General features: G+C 37.5%; 1 protein-coding gene across 16 annotated transcripts in view; it reads left to right on the top strand.

The window, feature by feature from the left end:
- The window catches only part of GPHN (gephyrin), a 667,615-nt gene that overhangs the window by 618,418 nt on the left and 25,239 nt on the right, over positions 1–23,958 (top strand). For all 16 annotated transcript variants that reach the window (XM_032179254.3, XM_032179251.2, XM_032753695.2 and 13 more), the window contains one exon: positions 10,739–10,826. In XM_032179254.3, the coding sequence (XP_032035145.1) occupies positions 10,739–10,826 (88 nt within the window). The remainder of the gene's footprint in view (positions 1–10,738; positions 10,827–23,958) is intronic.

The raw sequence follows: 23,958 nt of genomic DNA, 5'->3' as shown, positions 1-23,958 counted from the left end.
TTTAGACATTGTTTTCCTACCCCAAACTCATAAAAAGTAATGTCTTCCAGAAAGCCTGTCCTAATTATCTCAAACTAGTTCTGATCATTCTATCCCATTCACCCTTTTTATCATTTCTTTATATTATATATATGATACATATTTTTTCATTTTAATTAATGTATTTGAATTCAACAGATGATATTAATGTCATTGCGTATTTCACTCATTTTTCTAACCTTTTTTTCCACTGATGAGTTTTCTGCACTAGCTTGTAAACTTAAAGGCAAGAACCATGCCTTCTTTTTTTACATGACTCCGTGGTCCCAGAACACCCAGTGAGACTGGAAAAGAATGAAATGATGGCTATATGTGTAGTACGTAGTTTGATTGCATATGTGAAGTAGACACCCAGAAAAGATTTGTAGTTAATGAATTTATCTTTGACCTCTGAAGAAACTATGATATGATTAATAGATGTCCTCAGCTATTTTTTGTTACCTTGGTATAATTAACTGCCAACGTTCTTTAATCTACACATCCTAGACTTTTTCTCAGTGTCATCTTCACTGATCTTAAAATGATGCAGCTTGCAGTTGGTGTAACAGATGAAACAGGAAACTAATTAGCAGCTGTTGTCCATCTGTGTGTTTATATTAAATATTTTTAAATAGAAATGTATCTGCATTCTGAATACTCTTTCTGAAATTCATAAATCCTAAACTTGGGTAAATGCTGTAAAATTCAAAACCAAGACAGAGCCTTTACCGTTTATCTTCATGATAAAGCAAAAATAATTTTATGCCAGAATCAGGATTATAGTAATTTGAGGCAGATGTAAATTATAAAAAGAAAAAAAGTCTTAACTTTTTTAAGTTGCTTTGGAATTGAGCCCCCAAAGCAATCAGATTGAAATCTGAAAAGATACAGTGTTCAAAAGATGTCATACCCTCTGAATATATTCTTTCTTCACAGAAACTGATGAGTACATATAGTTTTGAGAAAGCTACATTCGTTCTCTGACAGATTTATTTTGAAACATGCTTCTCCTTTCTCTTTTTCTACGTTTCTATTAAGTGCGTGGTTCTTTGACATGTGATCAAGTTAGAACTCTACAGAGAGTGCTATTAATATTGGTAGCCATCTTCCAAGTTGAAGATGAATGTCATGGCTTTAGGAAGAAAAGATACTGTTTTCATTTCACTCAAGTCAAATAGGCAAATGTTTCTTATGTTCAAAAATGAAAGGGAGAAGAGTATTATCTACAAGACGAGTATCATTGCATCAGTCAGATCAGGTTGGTGTTTCCCTCTATGCTTCAGTTTATATGTGAAAAGAAAATAGTCATTGTGTTTATGTAACATTCAGTATCTCCATAGAATCACAGTATCTTATTCTGATGTTAGCTAGTCTAAACTTTCACCCAATGGAGGTGTTAAGGAAAATGAAACAACTTAGCTGTTAGGTTTTTGTTTGAATTCTTTTAGTGAGAAAGATCTCTGCTGCCTCATGAGGTAGCACATTCTATTGTTCGATGGCTGTTAAAGTAAGTATGTTTTTCCATTACATGGAGCCAGTCTTTCTTCCTGTTTCTTTCATCTGTTAGCCCTAATTCTGCCCTCCAAGCAATGCCAAATAAGTTGGCTTCCTCTTTTACATGATATTTGAATACACAATTGTTTCCCCTTAATCCCTTCTCAAAGTACTATTTATGATTATATGTTTAGCAGTATCTTTTCTTTCATCCCCAGACAATATTATTAGCCTATAATATCATTATAATTGAGTAACTAAACAGTATTTACTCCCAAAGCTACTGTGGATAGACTGACTTGAAATCAGGTTTCATTCAGCTCATTTACTGAGTGCCTACAACGTGCAGGAATTTGGTGGGGCAATAAGGAAGCCTGGATGAAATGAGACCCTGTCTTGTGAGAGAGTTGTATACTGCTGCATCATCTTTACAAAGTTTCCTTTTATCACAATTTGTTGCCTCTCTTTATCCTTTTAAGTTTTTTTTAAATCAAATCCCATTTTGATGTTAATATTACTACTTCTGCTTTTTTGCTTATTTACATTTGCCTGGTGACTTTTTGCCCTACCTGTTATTTTCTTTCTTTCTTTTTCCTTCTTTCTTTCTCTTTCCTTTCTCTCTCTTTCTTTTCTTTCTTTTTTCTTCTTTATCTTTCCTCTTTCTTTGTCTCTTTTTTTCTCCTTCTTTCTTTCTTTTTTTTTTTTTTTTTTTGACAGTCTTACTCTGTCACCCAGGCTGGAGTGCAGTGGCACAATCTCGGCTCACTGCAACCTCCACCTCCCAGGTCAAGTGATCCTTCTGCCTCAGCGTCCTGAGTAACTGGATTACAGGCACCTGCCACCACACCCAGCTAATTTTTATATTTTTAGTAGAGACAGGGTTTCATCATGTTGGCCAGGCTGGTCTTGAACTCCTGACCTCAAGTGATCCACCTGCCTCAGCCTCCCAAATTGCTGGGATTATAGGTGTGAGACACTGCGCCCAGCCTAGATTTAGCTATATTTTTTGTAAAGGAGTGTGTGTGTGTGTTTCACTACTGTTTCCTCTCCTCCAACTTCCCCTACCTTGAAGTCTATGTTCTGAATCATTTTTTCATTTACAGTCATTTTTCCAGAACATTACTTGGTGATTTGTCATCTGAATCTTTGCATTTTAACAAGTATCATTCTTCCATTTTGATTGGTGAATGGATGTAGGATTTGAGGGTTGTATGGCTTGAAGAGATATGTTGATGTTAATTTACTATTTTCTAGTTTTGGGTATTATAGGTAAGAAGTCCAAAGCCAATATTACTTTTTCCTTTGTTAGTAACCCAATCTTCCTATTAAATATTTGGCAGCTTGTAAGATTTTCTGTTTATTTTTGAAATTCCAAAATTGTACCAGGACATATTTAGGTTTATGTTTTTGTTTTGCTTTTTTTTTTTTAATCAATCTTGCCTGGAATTTAGTAAACCTTTTCAATTTCTAAATCCAGCTCTTCTCAAATAAATGAAATTTTCCTTTTTTCTCCCTCTCTCTTCCTTTATTTCCTTATGGAATTCCTATAATATGTCAGTCTCTTGCTCTGTCTTCTTATTATTTTCTGCATGACTTCTATCTTTCGTACTTTTGCACAATCCTTGGAGATATTTCTACCACTTGATCTTCCAAGCAACTAATTAATTTTTGACAAGAACTGTACTTACCTTCATCTACTAAATCTTAAAATTTGAAAATCACATATTTTGTTCCAGAACACAGTTTTAATGTCGTAATTGAATCTGTATTAGTGTTTTAATTGCTTATTATTGTTACTAAAATTATCTATTGCCCCAGAAGTTTTATTTCTCTAGGGGATATCCTAAATATTATGCTCATTCTTCCACTCTCCAATTGGTTGTTACTTAGGTTGCTGGTATTTTCCTCTCCCTACTGAAAGTTCGATTCACCCTAAGGGTTCTGGAAGCTGCTAGGGTACTTTGGGCCTGGTGAGAATGGAGTTACAGTAGAAAAGAGGATCATGAGTGGCAAAAGGAAAAGAGGTGTCAATTCCTGAATTAGCAAAGTACTAAATGGCAAGCTGCTAGTCTTCTATTAAAGTACAAAAAATAAACAGTCCAAGCCTCTTTGCTTCCTGGACAGTTTTGTTGTAAAGGCTGGACTTTCCCAGCCTTTAAAGGATAGGGCAGTCTTAGTATTTTTTCAAGTAGACTTCGGACTTCTGGGTCAACCTAAAAAAATTTATAGCTTTGCCCTTGATCTGGATCCCAACCAACCACAAATTCTTAGAATCAGTGAATGTTAGAGATGAAAAAGACATACTCCAAATGTCCTCATTTTATAGATAAGGAGAATAATACCCCCTTCCCAAAAAAAATGATACTAGTTTTTCAAGATCATCTGGGTAGTTAGCAGCAGAGATAAAACAGGATTCTAGACTTTGTGACACTCAGATCTTCAATTGATGGCTTTATCTTCTGTTGCCTAGTGCATACATTCTTAGCATTAAAGCAATTGTCTTGTAGAATGCTTTCATGTAATATTGGTACTCTAAGAGAACAATGGTTAGGTACTTAATAATTCAAATGAAAATAAATGGGAAGTATTAGTAAATCAAGATTCATGTTAGTATTAGAATTATTTTTGGCTAGGTGCAGTGGCTCATGCCTGTAATCCCATCACTTTGGGAGGCCAGGAGTTCAAGACCAGCCTGGCCAACATGGCAAAACTCTACTAAAAATACAAAAATTTGCCAAGCATGGTGGCACACACTTGTAATCCCAGCTGCTTGAGTGGCTGAGGCACGGGAATCACTTAAAGCCGGGAGGCAGAGGTTGCAGTGAGCAGAGGTAGCGCCATGCACTCCAGCCTGAGTGACAGAGCAAGACTCTTGTGTGTGTGTGGTTTTTTTTTTTTTTTTTTTGAGAAGGAGTCTTGCACTGTCGCCCAGGCTGGAGTGCAGTGGCACAATCTCTGCTCACTGCAAGCTCCGCCTCCCGGGTTCATGCCATTCTCCTGCCTCAGCCTCCCGAGTAGCTGGGACTACAGGTGCCCGCCACCACGCCCAGCTAATTTTTTGTATTTTTAGTAGAGACAGGGTTTCACCGTGTTAGCCAGGATGGTCCCTATCTCCTGACCTCATGATCCACCTGCCTCGGCCTCCCAAAGTGCTGGGATTACAGGCATGAGCCACCACACCTGGCTGACTCTCTTAAAAAAAAAAAAAAAGAATTATTTTTAGGCCAGGTGCAGTGGCTCATGCCTGTAATCCCAGCACTTTGGGAGGCTGAGGCAGGCAGATCTCTTGAGCCCAGGATTCAACATAGTGAAACCGTGTCTACTACAAAAAACACAAAAAATATTATCCAGGTGTAGTGGTGCACTCTTGTGGTCCCAGTTACTCAGGAGTCTGAGGTGGGAGGATCGCTTGAGCCTGGTATGTGGAGGCTGCAGTGAGCCATGATCACACCACTACACTCCATCCTGGGTGATAGAGTGAGACCCTGTCTCAAAAAAAGAAAAAAAAAGATTTATCTGTAAAGGAATGGCTAAGCACCATCCAAATTAAATTAAAACTGCAGTTGTTAATGAAGAAAGATTTAAGTGATATCATGATATCCCTTTAAGATATGCCACTCTTTGAGAAAAGGGAAACTACTGATATATACCTAGAAAACTTAATCTGCTTAATCCAATAGCCCCTCTAGTGGCAGTGGTGAGAATAAGTCAAATTTTAGAAGTACAAATTTTGTTTCTATCAGTATTTGGTATATACAAATAAGATTTATATATTTAGGTAAATGCTGATAAATAGCTTTTATCTGAAGGTGTTTTATGTGTAACAAAATGTCTTTCATAATGCAAATATTACTATATTGAGAAGAAGAGTAGAAAAAACACATGATGACTTTGAACCTAACACTACCTGTGTGAACCTCAGTGTCCTCTTTTGTCCTGCCTTCCTCACAGAATTGTGAGATTAACACATAGGGGTGAAAATGTATTTTTTAAAAACATTAGTATTGTCATTAATTTTATTTCTTGGATATTAAGATCTTATATGTAGGAAGTTCTGTCTTAAATATAAGGTCAGATTATAATGTTTTGTAGTTTTAGCCTCCTATCCTTGAGAAAATTAATCTACCCTGCTTGCTTTATGTAAGAAAACTGAGAAAATCATGAACTGTTTTCTCTCTATTATATTATTCATGATTATAACCCTTGTTACCTATTTCCTCTTATCACTATTCAGAGTAATCTTTGAGTTTTAGAAAGAAAACTCAGTTTTTATATGTTAAAAATCAAGAGTCTTGGGGAAGGAATATGAAGTAAATATTGGAAAATATTAGCATTTCTCAAATCTGAGCGATGGATACGTGGGTGTTTGTTATACTGTTATGTTGGAAATGTTTTATAATTTAAAATATAGCATGAATTATAAAAAAGAAAGCAAATTTGTGATGTGAATAGGCCCTTAAGCTATGGTTAACCAAAATCATAGTTTTCATCTGAACATGGGATTCTGAATCACCTTCATTTCATTCCAAAGAGTATAGTAAAATGTTCACACATGCAATTTTCTGCTGGCTACCCCAGACAAATCCATACCTCTTGCCATAGCATCCTCTCCTTTTTTTTTTTTTTTTTTTTAATTATTAAGAGACTAGATCTAGGGCCGGGCATGGTAGCTCATGCCTGTAATCCCAGCACTTTGGGAGGCCAAGGTGGGCAGATCACTTGAGGTCAGGAGTTCAAGACTAGCCTGGCGAACATGGTGAAACCCATCTCTACTAAAAATACAAAACATTAGCCAGCCATGGTGGCGGGCATCTGTAATCCCAGATGCTTGAGAGGCTGAGACAGGAGAATTGCTTGAACCCAGGAGGCGGAGGTTGCAGTGAGCCAAGATCGCGCCACTACACTCCGCCTGGTCAACAAAGCAATACTCCATCTCAAAAAAAAAAAAGAGAGAGAGAGACTAGGTCTCACTATATCACCCAGGCTAGAATGCAGTGGCTATTCACAGATGTGATAATAGCTCACTGCAGTCTTGAACTCCAGGGCTCAAGCAATCCTCTCACCTCAGCCTCCCAGGTAGCTGAGACTACAGGTGTGCCACCACACTTGGCCAGCATCCTCTCTTTCTGATGATTTTGGACAAGGGTCTGTTCTCATTAGACTCTTCCTTTTATGGTATATTACATGCCTTTAAAAAACTACACAATCACTTCTGATTAGGCAGGGAGAGGAATAAGCATTTAATAAGAAGCCAGAGTTTGTAGTCCTGGCTCTGCCATTTACTGCTCTATCTACACTTTGCCTCTCTGAATATAACTTGCCTTTTCTTAAAATGAGCATAGTAATACCTGTTCAATCTACCATACAGATTTGTTGAGAAATTATAGCATGCAACATAAATGAAGTTATAGATCCCCTGGCTGTTGTCATACATTGGTACCTGTCTCTCTAGTAAGGCAGGATGTCTGATCAAATCTCCAGACACCAGAAGCATACAACAGAAAGGAGAGTTACAGAGAGTAACAAAGGGGGATAGAGTATGGCAGGACCCAAATAACTGGCCCAGCAGTGATAATGGACAAGACAACATTTACAACTTTGAGATTCAATGATTTTGTGAATGTACTACCCACAGAGTACAAAGTATCATTGAGCATATTCTTTGAAACATGATAAATTTCAGTAAGGATTTGGAACAAAATCCCTTTCAGTTGATTTCTGCAAATTAGAAAATTTCATATGGAGAGTTGATGTCTCTGAGGTTTTACAAAATTGGAAAAAAACATGTTTCCCAGACAATATGAAAATAATGAGTAAGGCCGGCACGATTGCTCACACTTATAATCCCAACACTTTGGGAGGCCAAGGCGAGCAGATCACCTGAGGTCAGGAGTTCAAGGCCAGCCTGGCCAACATGGTGAAACTGTGTCTCTACTAAAAATACAAAAATTAGCCGGGCATGGTGGCAGGCGCCTGTAATCCCAGCTCCTTGGGAGACTGAGGCAGGAGAATCGCTTGAACCCAGGAGGCAGAGGTTGCAGTGAGCCGAGATTGCGCCATTGTACTCCAGTCTGGGCGACGAGAGCAAGACTCCATCTAAAAAAAAAAAAGTACGAAAAAGCACTGAAAAGTGCTTATTTGTAGTAATCAGCTAGGCCCCAGAACCTTTATCTGCCTACAAAGATGAATACCATGACGGTGTGCATCTCACTGTTGCTTTGTTTACAGTAGCTTTACAGTAATTCTATAGAAGCAACATGTTGTAAGTTATGTATTATATGTATATAACATATATTGTAAGTTATATATTACAAGGTTTATAAAATTAGCCTAATATATTAAAAATTTATTAATATATTAAAAATTAGCCTAATATATTAAAAATTTATAAAATTAGCCTAATATATAAAAAATATATTACAAGGTTTATAAAATTAGCCTAATACCTTTTTCTACTAACATAAAATTGTGTTTGTTGATAGTATTCATTACCTAGTCAGTATTTTGAACCACATTCCATGTGATGCTGTGTTTGGGATGTTTTTTCCATTTACTCCATAGTAAATGAGGAACCATTGGCTTAGCATAATGATAATATGATCCAGCAAGGCAAGGAGCCCAGAACTCTGGGCATCAGGAACCCATCACATGCATATTGTATAGTATTTCAATACAACAGAATAATTTGCTGTCTTTTTTCCTAAATTGAAATGAAAAGGATTGATGAGAAATCTGTTCAAAATACATAGGTCAAAAATACTTTAAGTACAACATTATTCAAAATAATTCTGAGATGTTTGCCCAACTAGTTTAACTTTGAAATTTATGTCAGGGTTTTTTTTTGAGTCTTTAATGTTTTACACATAGATTCTACCTTCAGTTAATACCTGGGCACTTTTTTGGCTGCCTATGCAATGACTGACTGAATGACTTTAAAGGGTCTCTATGTTGGTAGGCTGAACCTTATATGAGCCATTTTTCAAACTTTTGGCCCTTCTCCTTGGGAGCTTGCTTCCCAAAGCCAGAGCTTGTGGACAGGCCAGTGCTAGAGGAAAAGGAGAATTTTACCCAGACCCTGTAAGAGAACCTCATAGTCAATGAAGCTATTCAGGTTGGAACCAGGCCTACCTTGCCATTTGGACCTTTCATATTTAGCTCTGTGAATGTATTTAAGTCCCAGTGTATGATTTTATTGTGTGTTACTCATGAGTATTTTCCAGAATAAAAATCCCAAGCATGCTGTAGTTGAACTTTGCCAGTTTGTTAGGTATGTTTGATTAACTTGTTAACATAGCAGCAATAGTAATGACATATGACTTTCTTGAAAACTTGGTTTGTTCCAGATACTATTCCAAGTGTTTTATATGTATTAATAGGATGTCATTTAATCCTCATAACAACCCTATTATGGCTACTTTACAGATGAAAAACTAAGGCAAATAGAAGTTAAGCAACTTGTGCATAGTTAAACATCTAGCAAATAGTGGTGCTAGGATTTCCACTCAGGCAGTCTGACTCCAGAGCTCACATATTTAATCTCTGTGCTATGCCACCTCCTGACTAGTTTATCTCTTATAGAGTCTGTGAAGGTTGTGTCTCTGGTAGGTCTCAAGTTCTCCCTACCTCTGTCACACCTGGATAAAAATTGAAATTATATCCTAGTTATAAATCATGCTATCTTGAGTCACTAACTTTTCTTCTTCCTCTCTCATCAAATAGTGCATTAAGGTAAGGGGGCATGAATAAACTTCACTGTCATGAGATATTTGTGAGAACATATGCTGTCTCATTGAGAGATCATTTGTTTTCAAGTTAACAAAAACCTGCTGAAGCTAGTGCAAGCAAAGAAGACATTTATGGAAGGATACAAGGTTATCTCATAGAACCCAAGAGCAAGAATACAGCTGGGCCTCAAGGGGGATGAAAGGCAGGAAGCAGAAAATCAGAAGCCAGGGTTACTCCCTTTTTAGTTGTTCTCGTTAGATGTCCATAGGGAAGAAAGGGAAAGGAAGAGTCAGGTGGTATAAATAGGTAAGAATTTTTCAGAAAACAAGGGTATGGCTAGATATATACTCCTCAAAAAGTATCTTTTCTGTACTGCATCAATTGAAGGGAAATGCCAATTACAGGTCACATTGCCCAGTAGATTTGTATGGATTTAAAGTAGTAACTAAACAATCCCTTTCAACTACTCCCAATCATCCTGTCCCTTCATAAGTCTTGATTCTTGGAATTTTGTTTATTCTCACTTGATAAGTCTCAAGGTAGGACTTTTCAACTGTTCTGACATCCAAAGATAAGACCCCCGTTTTCATCTCTTCTCCCCAGACCTTCAACCTGTACCATCAAAGAGCCTGTTGCACTTGCCTTTTCAAGTGACAGTCAGGAACCTGCCTAGCTTCCATTCCTAATATTCATCCTGTATTCATATCCTGTATAAGTAGTTCGTACCATCTCTACTTTCCTTGTCCTTTTTCCCCTACCTTTTCTCTTCCCAACATTATTAATACCTACTGGCTTTTCCTATTTCTAGGGATCCTTCCCCCTCCATTTCCTATTAGATAAACTCCAAATTCATCAGCTTGAGGGTTCTTCAAAATCATGTCCCATCCTACCTGTCCCAGTCATTCCCACTCAAGTCCTTCACTCTAAGCAGGCCATTTTCCACAGTGACCTAGAAACAGCACAGGCTTAACCATTATTCCAAGCCTTTGCTAGTACAGATCCTCTTGCTTACGAAGCTCTTTCCCATTCCTTTTCTTTCCACCTCTCAGAATCCAGCTCATTTCTCGGGGCCTCACTTAAGACATTCTCTCTAAAGAGTCCTATGTGATCTTTCCAACACCTCAGGTAACCAATTGTCTAGGATTGCCTTGGATTCCTAGGACATCTGACTTTAGTACTAAAACAGGAATATTCCTAGGCAAACCAGGATAGTTAGACATCCTCCAACATCTCATTGTCTCCTTTCATTATAGTGGCTTGTTAGAACAAAAAGCCCTGTGAAATCGCCAGTAGCCACTACTTCAGCATGTACAAGGTCCTTTCTCCATAAGACTTAATGCTCCTGTTAGGCAGAGACCCTTTTGATTCCCACTTCATACAGAATATAGTGCTGTACTCATGTTAATGTCTATTAGTGAATAAGGCGATGTAGTTTTAAGTTGGCACTATATCTAAAATCTTTTCCTTGTTTGTTAATTTCTTTGTCTTTATTTTTTTCCAGCCCAGATGACTTACTCAATGCCTTGAATGAGGGTATCAGTCGTGCTGATGTCATCATCACATCAGGGGGTGTATCCATGGGGGAAAAGGTATGAAAGATAGGGCTCCTGAAAATGTATCTGCTCTAATGTTCTTGCATATGGTCGATTAACTATGGTCTGATAGGCATCTGATATTCATAACCAGGCTCCCACACAGCTGAAAATCCATGGGGCTTCAGAAATTACTGGTCTCTCTAAAAGGGATACAATGTGGGTAGGTCAGGGAGCTTACCCTCAGGAGCAACCTGGAGAATCCCACAACTTGCAGAATGGTTTTTGCTATTCCCCTGGAAAACTTCTGACCTGTTTCTCACTCTATTTTACTACATTAGGACATCCTTTATACATGATATTTACCACTAGGGTGAAACTCTAAGATCCTTCCTTCTACTCAGATTTAAACATGACTCCCCAGGAGCCAACCAATTCACCCACCATATATTCCAAATCTACCAAGAATGCTTAGCTCCCTTTCCCCACAAGGAAGAAAGGGAGGATTAGGCATTCCTTTTGCTCCTCTTTACAAAATAATAATAATAAGGAAAATATGGCCAGGCACAGTGGCTCAAGCCTGTAATTCCAATACTTTGGGAAGCTGAGGCGGGTAAGTTGCTTGAGCCCAGGAGTTCAAGACCACCTGGGCAACATGGTGAAACCCCATCTCTACAAAAAAAATGCAAAAATTAGTTGGGCATGGTGGCACGCGCCTGCAGTTCCAGCTACTTGGGTGCTGAAGTGGGAGGATCGCTTGAGCCTGGGTGGTCAAGGCTGCAGTGAGCTGAGATCGCACCACTGCACTCCAACCTGGGCAACACAGCAAGACCCTGTCTAAAAAAAAAAAATATATATATATATATATATATACACACACACGTATTATTTTATAGGACTAAGTGTATTTGTAGATGGTATATACTTGTTCCTATAAAGACCACAATTTGAATATTTCAGTAACACTAAGTTTACATTTCTTAATGAAATGTGTTAGTTTACAATGACTATTGGGTCCACTGAATAATGTTATAAAAGTAAAATATTCTTTACTAAATAACCAACCTTAATTTTTGGCTCAAAGATATTTCAGCATAAAATGTTTTGCCAGCTGATAATCCTTTTCCATGTTTTCTCTCACATTAATGACTAAACTGAAAAATTACAAAAATACTGTCATAGCAATTTTTACTAAAATTCATATTTTCTAAGAGTTTGATTTATTTTAAAGTAGATCTTACATATATGATTGTACTTGATCTCTGTCCTCTTGTAGCTATAAAACTGCCTAAATTTATAACCTGACTCTTTGGACAGTGAACTCTGTTGGCTCGGAGAACAAATGTCAGAACTTAGCAACCTGAATAGAAGAATGCCTGCCTTCAATTCACAAACTTTAGTGTTAGAGCCTTTCAGAATAGCCCTGCAGATGCTAAAAAGTTTGGGAGAAAAAAATCTCACCTTACCTCCAGGAGTGAAAGTGTCGTAGTGTGTGTAGGTGTTCTTATAGCAGACAAATTGCTGGATTAGTGTTCCCTCAAAGTCTCCCAGAGTCTTTAGCCCCAGGTAGAGCAAATTGCCGCAGAGCTCTCCTGAGATCACAAAGGCTAGGGGCTGAGATGTGCACTGTAGTACAGCTGAAAGAAATAATTTGCAACGTGTCTGTTTTCATTACCATCAAACTGCCTGTGGTACTCTCAATATTACAAGAGCAAACTATGAAGTCAGGTATATTTAAATGTTAAATTTGTTATTTCCAGGGTTTGTGTCTTACATAATTTCTCTTAGTTTCTGATTAACCTAATTGTGGGATAATAGCTATTTGGCAGAACTAACGTTTATCTTTTCTAGTACTTCTGGAGAGGTAACAAACTCATAGCATATATAGGCTTGGCAATTGTGGCTCAATTGTGGTAAGGACAGAACACTTCTCAGCCTAACCTTCTTTATTAGTGCTAACAAAGATATATTTATACCAGGGATTTGCTCACCAGTAAACAAAGCCAATATAGTTAAGCATATTGGTTTTATTTACTTTATTCTCTGTGTAATAAGATACTTACACTAAACCTTTAATTTACTAGGAAAGAAATTTTAGGAACTGGGCATCCCACGGTATTCCTTAAGAGCTGCTAATTGTCCCCTCCTACCTCCTTGAGTGGGAATGAGATGATAGAGGAACCAGGAAGAAACAGATAAAACATACATGCAGCAAATTCCTGCCAGCAAACAAGTTTTAATTCCAAAAAGAATTTAGGGTACCTCCATAGCAGAAAGAAAATAATAAAAGACAGAACATTTGCTTCAGCCCAGGAGCTAAGCCTGAAAACCAGTTACTAAAAAAACAGGGAAATCAAGGAAAAATTCAGAAGCATTATGTAGCAGGCATGAATATTAAGTGCAGAACCTCAGGTATGCAAGAAATGTATTTAATTCTATTTAAATTGTACTGTAAGTGCCTGTGCTACAGGACTGGTGGGAAATTTTATTAAGCCACAACTGGAGCTTACTATCTCCAAGAATTATGCCAAGGAACCTGAAGGTACTTAAGCAGCACCAAAGCATCAGGGAGACACACCTGGTCACTGGTCTGCACTGGATACATCTAGAGTATTCTTGTAGTACCATTAGATCTCAAGTCTTTGCTCCTTTGGGCCATGCTAGGAGCACTAAGATCAAGTAGAGGCTAGAAACCTCAGAGCAGCTAGCCTCTTTGGGTGTATTTCACAGCCATCCCTTCTAAAATCTGACCACTTCTCCAACATACTGCCTGCTAAACAGCGAGGAGGGGCCCCTGCTGCTTGTTGGACTCATAGACCAGTACCTTCTTCCCAGCCAAGGAGAAATGATTCTTCCACAGTTACTTCCCTAAAGATCTCTCCCCTCCTTCACCTCACCCCCCTGCCCTACATACCCTTTGCAAAGAGTTTCATTTTTACAAAACACTGAAAGTTTGTTAAATAGTTAAACAGTATCTGCCTTTTGCCATGAAAACTAAAGAATCATATGCATTACTATAAGTTTTCCTCAACCTACAAAATTATTAAATAACTCAAAGACAATGAAAAGTGGCAATAATCTAGAACGATGCACTAAACTGGATACCAGTGACCTTTTTTGCTCATTTCTAAGTCTCTTAAGTTTTGCTAATAGTGTCTCCACCACCCCCTATGATCAAAGTACCACATAGATGATAACTGATCACAAAAAAGGCTGGTTTCATGAGGTTTGCCCGATTATTTAGCAATAAGAGTGTTAATTAACCATGTAAGCTCCTTGATTTGTTTTGTAAGTCTAGAGTCATGTAGCCTCAGAATATTTAAAAGTAATTGGCTGGGCACGTTGGCTCACGCCTATAATCCCAGCACTTTGGGAGCCCAAGGTGGGCAGATTGCTTGAGGCCAGGAGTTCAAGACCAGCCTGGCCAACATGGCAAAACCCCACCTCTACTAAAAGTAAAAAATTAGCTGGGCATAGTGACAAATGCCTATAATCCCAGCTTCTTGGAAGGCTGAGGCACAAGAGCTGCTTGAACCTGGGAGGTGGAGGTTGCAGTGAGCCAAGATCGCACCACCGCACTCCTGCATGGGTGACAGAGGAAGACTCTGTCTCAAAAAACAAAACAAAACAAAACTAATCAACAATATTCCAAACAAACACATAAAAAATTTTTCTTTAACATTTCACTTAGTCCTACATCATTCTTGTTCTGCTAAATGTTGAGTTAGCCGTCTGCTTTCCTGAAGCCATCTGCTTTGGTACTATATAAAAGTTAGCTAAGCTATATCACCTCAGAAGCCTGTACTCAAGACGTTATTGTTTGATATCTCAATATCAATGTTAAAGTGCCTATTACACTCCTTTTCCCTAATGCTCTAAATCTGTCTCTGTTTCGGGCATAAACTATTGACTATAGCTTATAGCAGAGCCTTCAGGCAAGCATCAAAGTAAAACAGAAATTCTCTGTGAATGACAAATACTTGAGAGCTATGCTTAATTTACTTCCGTAACCAATAATATCAGAATAGAAGATAAGTAACATTCTTTTTTGAGGTACACATGTAAGTATTTCATAGTAGGGGTTTTTTTGTTTTGTTTTGTTTTGAGGTTTTTGTTTTATTTTGTTTTTCGAGACAAAGTCTCACTCTGTCACCCAGGGTAGAGTGCAGTAGTGCCATCATAGTTGACTGCAGCCTTGAATTCCTGGGCTCAAGCAATCCTCTTGCCTCAGCCTCCCAAAGTGCTGGGATTATAGGCGTGAACCACCATGCCAGCCTAGAAGTTTTGATCAGTGTTTCCTCTGAGGGTAAAACAGCAAAGGCATTGTCAAATTTCCAAGAACTTCCCGTAAAGCAAACAATTTCTGAAATATTTCTATTAATAACAGTTTACCTATAAGAATCTAACCTAGGGCAGACTGAGTGCCTCTGCTCAGATATGGCAGTTCCTCTCATGAAACTTTGAACAAATCTAATTATTCTCAGCATTCCTTTTCATAAGATGAAAACAAATCTGGGATTTTCTAGAGGCCCTCTAGGAAATTTTAAAGATGAGTTTTGGTAAGAACAGAATATTTTTTCGGCCAGGCGCAGTGGCTCACGCTTGTAATCCCAGCACTTTGGGAGGCCGAGGCGGGTGGATCAGGAGGTCAGGAGATCGAGACCACAGTGAAACCCCGTCTCTACTAAAAATACAAAAAAAAATTAGCCGGGCGTGGTGGCGGGCGCCTGTAGTCCCAGCTACTCGGAGAGGCTGAGGCAGGAGAATGGCGTGAACCCGGGAGGCGGAGCTTGCAGTGAGCCGAGATTGCGCCACTGCACTCCAGCCTGGGCGACAGAGCGAGACTCCGTCTCAAAAAAAAAAGAAAAAAAGAAAAGAATATTTTTTCCTAAATTTTGGTCTGATCTTTAAAAGGCAAAAATCAAAAGAGTTATTAAAAAAGAATGGGGCACTTGAAGACCTGAGAAACTGTACTTGGTTACCTAATTTTTCAAAACAACAATAAAATATTTGAAAATGAACATAGAAGGTAACATGATTGTAAATAACCTTGGCTCAATTCATAAATGAGGAACCTTTGTTCTTTGCTTTTTTATTTCTTTAAATAAAGATAAACAGAAAGCACAAAAAGGCAAATTACACAAAAAAAATAACCTTTCTTATTGTAGGACAGGCATTAATCAGTACCAAAGAAATAAGCACATCAAAACTCAGCAAACTCACTAAAATTTTAATATGTTTCTCAGCTTCACTTCAAACACAGTTACTAGAAACCAGGGCAAATACAATCTCATGAAAGTTTGTCCTTTATTATGCTCTTTTATATTCTGGAACAAACTGACACTTTAGAGCAAAGAACAGTCTTCATACCCATAAGGGTCCTTGAGACCTTTTAAGAGGACCTGCAAGGTCAACACTATTTTCATAATAATATTAAGACTTTATTTGCCTTTTTTTTTTTTTTTTTTTTTGAGACAGAGTCTCGCCCTGTCACCCAGGCTGGAGTGCAGTGGTGCCATCTTGGCTCACTGCAAGCTCCGCCTCCCAGATTCATGCCATTCTCCCACCTCAGTCTCCCGAGTAGCTGGGACTACAGGTGCCTGCCACCACGCCCAGCTAATTTTTTGTTTTTGTATTTTTGGTAGAGACAGGGTTTCACCATGTTAGCCAGGATGGTCTCAATCTCCTGACCTCGTGATCCACCTGCCTCGGCCTCCCAGACTGCTGGGATTACAGGCGTGAGCCACCGCACCCGGCCAGTTTGCCTTTTTTATTCCACGTCTCTCATTCTCTTTCCTTTTCTCATGAGTGTGTGCTTGAGTTCTTCCAGCAGCTAAATGATGTGTGATATCTCATCAGATTGAATGAACCAGATATGAGAATCTGGCTTCTGGTAACCCAGAAGTTAAAGAGATTTTCAAAATTATAAAACAACGCATTGGAAATAAGTTACTGGGCTGGGTGTGTGGCTCACGCCTGTAATCCCAGAACTTTGGGAGGCTGAGGCGGGTGGATCACCTGAGGTCAGGAGTTCAAGATCAGCCTGGCCAACATGGTGAAACCCCATCTCTACTAAAAGTACAAAAATTAGCTGGGCGTGGTGGCTGGCACCTGTAATCCCAGCTACCTGGGAGGCCGAGGCAGGAGAACCACTTGAATCCAGGAGGCAGAGGTTGCAGTGACCCGAGATCATGCCATTGCACTCTAGCCTAGGCAACAAGAGTGAGACTCTGTCTCAAAAAAAAAGAAAAGAAGTTACTTATGTTAACATGAAATGGCTTTATTGTTGTTATTTTCAAATGAACCAAATTTTTTTTAATTTCTTAGTTTTAATTTCTAATATAGTAAATATCCATAGCTATAGCTCACATAAACAAAAACTCTTAGGGATCCTTAATGAATTTTAATTTAAGAATATGTAAAGGGGTCTTGAGACCAAAAATTCTGAGAACCGGGCTTTAAGAAAAAAATATTATTTTTCCTTGAAAAACAAAAGAATACATATAGTTATACTTCTCTGTCATTATTGCTCCTTATATAATTGCAACTACCCATATTAATTATGATGTTTAAGAAAATAACTAATATCTGTGTCATAGAGAAAACTAGGGAGCTTGGATAATTGAGAAATAATATGTAACCATTTTAGCAGACTAGCAAAGCTCATAAACACAAAGAACACAACTTTCTACTGCGGGACACATCCCTTTTACACCTTAGTGTAGCAAAGCTGAATCAACACATTCATTAACATGACCCAAAAATACAGCCTCTCCAGCAAAGTATATTCACCTTAAGAAGTACATAGTTATTAGCTATATAGTTTTAATTTCTATATAGTTAATGATTATATTCTTTTTTAAAAGCTAATAACTTAAAATGATGCTTAATAATAAATGCTCTAATATTCTAAGAAATTAGGTATCTTATGATTTATTAATTCAGTTTAATATCAACTACAAGATTTTAAGTAAATAAAAATCTTAAATTGTTTTGAAACTGACATACTATAAAACATGATAACTATTAACATTGTAAGATTTTCAGAATAATTATTTGATTTTGTTGATCACAGTTTTATACTTTTTTATAATCTTAAATATTACATAGGAAAAATGTGAGCTTATTTGATAAATAAGCCTATAGAAGTTTAGGAAAAACTCAAGTGAAATAAAATGTATACTTGTGTTATACTTAAGATTGATGTAAATAAGAGCAAGAACATGGCTGGGGTTTTTTTATTATTGTTATTTAAGTTTGGGGTTTGTTTTTTTCTTTGTTTATATGTATGTTTTGAGGCAGGGTCTCAGTATTTTGCTCAAGTTGGTCTCTAACTTCTGAGCTTAAGCGATAATCCTCCTGCCTCAGCCTCCCAAGTAGCTATCATTATAGGTACACGTCATCATACCTGGCTTTTGGGTTTTCTTAATAACTGGAATTATTAACTTAGTCTCATTTTCTACAGATTTATCCTAATTATATGAACTCACATTCTCAAAATTATAAGTAGAATATTTTCAGTGTAGCATATTTAAAATATTATAAGCTAAAACTGTTTATTATCTAGGAATTTTAGAAATATTTTATATAAGCACTTATTATCTAAGCCAATTAGAACAGGGCACCTTTAAGAGACGATATAATTTATGAATACCTTACAGAAATAGGAAGGAAAACACTTCACACTCACAAAATGAGGTAAATATTTTTCTGTATTACAGACACATGAACACACAGACAGATAAGAAACACAATAACTTCAGTTCTACTTACAACTTGAGCTATAAGTCAAGAGTAAACACAGAACCATAAATATTCATCAGTCCACTCATAAAGAGCTATTTTCTTTCCTAGAGGGCACAAAAATCTTTATTGATTTGGCCTCAGAATAGACAATAAGAGAAATAAACAAGAAAGACTAATATGCCAGATTCTCTGTCTTCTCTTAACCAAACAAAATAGATGTGTATCATCCTTTTACAGAGATCACCAAATGATTAGACCATAAAACCAAATCCCTAATCATTCCTGCCGCAAGGGGCAATACCTTATTGGCCGTGTGCAGAAACAAAAACAGAACCGAAATGAATACGGAGGCCAAAATAGAGAAACCAAAAGTTACCAAAGTTACAGTTTTATTGCTGCTTGGAATTCACTCCAGGAACCAAGGAAAGATGTACCCTTTGTTTGTTTGTTTGTTTTGGTTTTTGTTTTTTTGAGACAGTGTCTCACTCTGTCTCCCAGGCTGGAGCACAGTGGCATGATCTTGGTTCACTGCAACCTCCACCTCCTGGGTTCAAGCAATTCTTATGCCTCAGCCTCCCGAGTAGCTGGGATCACAGGCGCATGCCATCACGCCCCGCTAATTTTTGTCTTTTTAGTAGAGATGCTGTTTCACCATGTTGGCCAAGCTGGTCTCGAACTCCTGGCCTCGAGTGATCTGCCTGCCTCAGCCTCCCAGAGTGCTGGGATTTCAGACTTGAGCCACCACGCCTGGCCTGTACCCAGGTTTAAGCCACTCATAAAGTGTACTTCTCTGCCAATAAAGTTTAACTGGCTCTGTCCAATGAATCAATGGAGCATCTCATTGGAGCCTCTGGAATTGTTAAAGTTTAACTTTTTATAGATAAAATCATTAATCTTGATTTTGTCTCCTTTCTTGGCTTATTCACTGTACCTTGTTTTTGTAAATAAATTTAGTTGTTTCATAAGTGTTCATAGTATGTATAACTTTTATATTCTACCTAGAAGTGATATGACCACTTCATATATAGTATAAGAATCTTACAGTGATATACTTCTGTTTTCCCCTCTCAACATCTGTGCTACACTTGCCATAAATGTCATATTTACATATATTATTGAACCTTCACTATATCATTATGATTTTTCTTTAAACGATCAATTACTTTTAGCAAATGTTATATATTTAAACATCTTACATATTTGCCTATGTAAAAAAATTATGAGTCTCATAAATATATAAAATGAACATGTTCCCAAGATTTTATTTAACTCAACAAAGAGCAAATAAGTAAGATGTTGTGACCTATTCAAAGGAGAATTCAAAGAACATACCCATTTCAGCATTCTTGATTACCCAGGTAATCAGGTAATCAAGAATGCTGAAATAATTTGCTAACAGATGCAAAACTGATCTATGCCCACCACAGAATAATCAATTACATCTCCATTGGGCAGAATTCATTTTCATTTCTTTGGATTAAAATTATGTTCACTGGCCGGGCGCAGTGGCTCACACCTGTAATCCCAGCACGTTGGAAGGCCGAGGCGGGCGGATCACAAGGTCAGGAGATTGAGACCATCCTGGCCAACATGGGGAAACCCCATCTCTATTAAAAATACAAAAATTAGCTGGGTGTGGTGGTGCATGCCTGTCATGCCAGCTACCCAGGAGGCTGAAGCAGCAGAATCTCTTAAACTAGGGAGTCAGAGGTTGCACTGAGCCGAGATTGTGCCGCTGCACTCCAGCCTGGTGACAGAGCGAGACTCCGTGTCAAAAAAAAAAAAAAAAAAATAGTTCACCGTCTTAACTTAGGCTGCTATTTAAAAAATACCAAAGTCCAGGTGCAGTGGCTTACGCCTGTAATCCCAGCACTTTAATAGGCCAAGGCGGGCAGATACTTAAGCTCAGGAGTTCTAAACCAGCCCAGGCAACATGGCAAAGCCCCCTCTCTACAAAAACTATAAAAATTAGCTAGGCAGTGGTGCTTGCCTGTAGTCCCAACTAGTCAGGAAGCTGAGGTAGGAGGTCAAGGCTGCAGTGAGCTGTGTTCACACCACTGCACTCCAGCCTAGGCAACAAAATGAGACCCTGTCTCAAAATAACAAAAAATACCATAAAATGAGTGTCTTAAACATTTATTTCTCATAGTTCTGAAGGTTGGGAAATCCAAGATCAAGGTGACAGCATGGATGGGTTCTGGTGAGGGCCCTCTTCCAGGCTGCAGATAGCTGACTTCTCCTTTTACCCTCACATGGCAGAAAGAAAGCTAGCTAACTCTCTGGCCTCTTCTTGTAATGGCACTAATTCTACTCATGAGAACTCCACCCTCATCACCTAATTACTTCCCAAAGCCCCCACCATCACATTGGGATTGGAGTTTCAACATATGAATTTGGGGGTGGGGAGGGACATATTCAGTCCATTGCATTTACTGTCTGTTTTATTCAGTTCCATTGCTGTAAAATAGCTGAAAAATACAAATAACCAGAAAGTGGGTGTTGCACTGGACACCCAGTATTCTTTTCTGCCCATTTCAAAGTCTTGCACAATTTTTCTGACCATTGGTGTTTCTCCTTACCTGAGTTGAAGAAGAGACTTATTCCTTCATCCATTCATTTTTCTTCTTCTCATATGACTCTGGGGTTCAGAATATCAGACAAAGATCCTTGCTGCTTCAATAGGTAAACAAAAATGTAAGAACAATGATGATTCTCAGCCTTTATCACTATGTCTGGTACAAGTTTTCTGTCTGTCACAGGAGCATGAAGCACTTCTTCGTGTTCAAAAAGAATGAAAAGGGCTATTTTTAAAAACAATTTTTTGCAAGAACAATAAAACACTTTCATTCATTTAGCAAATATATAAGCATCTGCTTTCCAAACTCTGCGTCATAACCTTCAAGGCCCTGCAACTCTGGCTTCTGCCTATCTCTTCAAACTCAGCTTATACCTCTCTCCTACTCATTCACTACCATCCATTGTCTTTTCAGTTCTATGCATGCTTTGCCACTTTGGAAGCTTTCATTTGTATGTGCCTTTCTCTGGAATTCTCTTCCCTCCACACTTCACATGCTTGAATCCTTCTTATCCTTCAAGGCTTAGCTAATATATCACTACCTCTTCTAGAATGACCTTTCCTGTTCTCCACACCCTCATCATTTTCTATCCCAGCACCTGCTTATTTCCTTCATAGCATGTACCACAAATTATAATTATTTTATTTGTTGGTTTACTTGTTTTTGGCTATTTCTCTCCAGTAAAATATAACAGGATATCTTTGTGTCAGCGACTATGTCTTTCTTCTTTACCATTAAATGCCTAGCACATATGGAATTCCTAATACATAATAGGCACTCAGAAATGTTTGGTGCACCAACGAATGAGTGAAAGGTGTATGCTATTCATTAAGGATTCATTATATAGGTATAGATATATATAGATATACATATAGATATATATAAAAGACAATGTTCCTGTTCTCAAGAACTTTATAGTTTAACAAAGGATACATATCAGCTATCAAAGCAATTGCTATATAACCTAAGTGCATAATGTTAGAAGCATTTAGTGCTATAGGAGCATATAAGAAAGATCTGAAGATTTCTGCTTCTGCTATGATAGAATAGCATACTTGGACCAATCCTCCCACCAAGAACATCTATAAAAACTATGTAAAATTTTTTAAAGAAAAGCAAAAGCAGATGTCTGAAGAGAATAACCAAGACAGCTAGGATTCCGGGCACTAAGATCCCAGAGAAAAGTGAACCACAGAGAAGTAAAACTGTAATTCTTCACCATATTTTTCCTCAAAGCATTTACTAATTCCTAAGCCAGGAGTGAGGTGGGGTGAGAGCTATAATAGTACAGGAAGCAAAGAAGCCAAGCATAAAAAAGAGTAGCTAAGAAGCTAATGAAATAAGCAGAATTTTCATCAGTCTTATGAGTTCAAGACCTGTTATAGAGGAGGGGCCCTGGTAAATATCTCAGGCTTTCAGCTTGAAGGGCTATGCTTTAGGAATAAAGACAATCTGGAGATAAACTAGCCTTCACAGGGACTGAAATCCAGCATCAAACTATCTCAATCCCTGATTAGATCAAGATAATCTGAGTTTTCCTTAACTGCCAGAAGACCTCAAATTCTTTTTGGAGGAATATATATCATTGTCCAAAGCCTTTTCAACTTTTTCATACCTGATATTTGGGCTTCAATTTGAAAAGTTACCAGACATGCTAGAGATAGAGCAAAATGACTAAAAATTAAGATAAGAAACAATTGACAAAGTAGACCTAAAAATCATGCTGACATTTATATTGTCTCACATGGACTTTAAATAGCCATTATATGTTTAAGAAAAAGGGATGACAAAATGAAAAATTTCACTAGAAAACTGGAATCTGTTCATAAGAATCAAATAGAAATTTTAGAAAAGGGATAGAAAATATAGAAATGAGCATAAAAGACAAATGGGATATGGTGAAAGGTCAAACATATATGTAGATGAAGTCTAAGAAGGAGAGGAGAGACAGAGTGAGCAAAACAATATTTAAAATATTGGCGGATAGTTTTCCAAAATCAATAAAAGACATCAAGCCAGAAATTCTAGGAGCTCTACTAATCTCGAGCCGGATAAATGAAAGAAACCATACCTAGGTAATCAGCAAAACTACTGAAAACCAAAGACAGAGAAAATTTTACCAGAAGGGCACATTGCCTTCAAAGGAGCAACAATAAAACTAACAAATGATTTAAATGGAAATGATGGAACCCAGAAAGCAATGGACTGGGATTTGTAAAATGCAGGAAGAAATACTGCCAATAGGGAACTCTATAGTCATCAAAAATTTACTTCAAAAATGAAGGTGGAATAAAGACAATTTCAGCCAAACAGAAACTCTGCGGACCTAGACTAAATAGAGTTTTTAAGGTAGAAGGATTATGGAAGCATGGAAACGCAGAAAGGACTAAAGAGGGTTAACATGTCAGCAAATGTAAATGAGTGTTGATCATGTAAAATAATAATGTCTTGTGAGGCTTAAAATATAAAATACTGTATCGTGAATATATAAATATCAAGTATATATTGTCAACATAGTATATGTAGAAAATATATACAATAAATAAAATACATATACTTAAAATATAAACACATACATGCACATATGTATATGCTTAAAATGCATGTAAAATGTATACACACAATAGCATAAAAGGTAGAAAGGCATAAATTGAGTTGATATGTTTTAAGGTTCTTGTATTGTCTGGGAAGTGATTTTTAAAAACCCAGTTATGAGTAGACTGTAATAAAGATGCATATTGTAAATCTCTAAAATAATTACTAAAATAATAATAGAATATGTAACTAACAAGCTAATAGAGGGGAAAGAATATTAAATAAAAAATATTTCATGAATCCTAAGGGAGGTATAGAAGAAGAAAAAAGGA

This window comes from Hylobates moloch, unplaced genomic scaffold (genome assembly GCF_009828535.3).
Source record: "Hylobates moloch isolate HMO894 unplaced genomic scaffold, HMol_V3 SCAFFOLD_16, whole genome shotgun sequence".
In the NCBI taxonomy this organism is placed as follows: domain Eukaryota; kingdom Metazoa; phylum Chordata; class Mammalia; order Primates; family Hylobatidae; genus Hylobates; species Hylobates moloch.
Note: the sequence above shows the minus strand (reverse complement) of the source record. Positions and strands in the feature narration are given on the sequence as shown.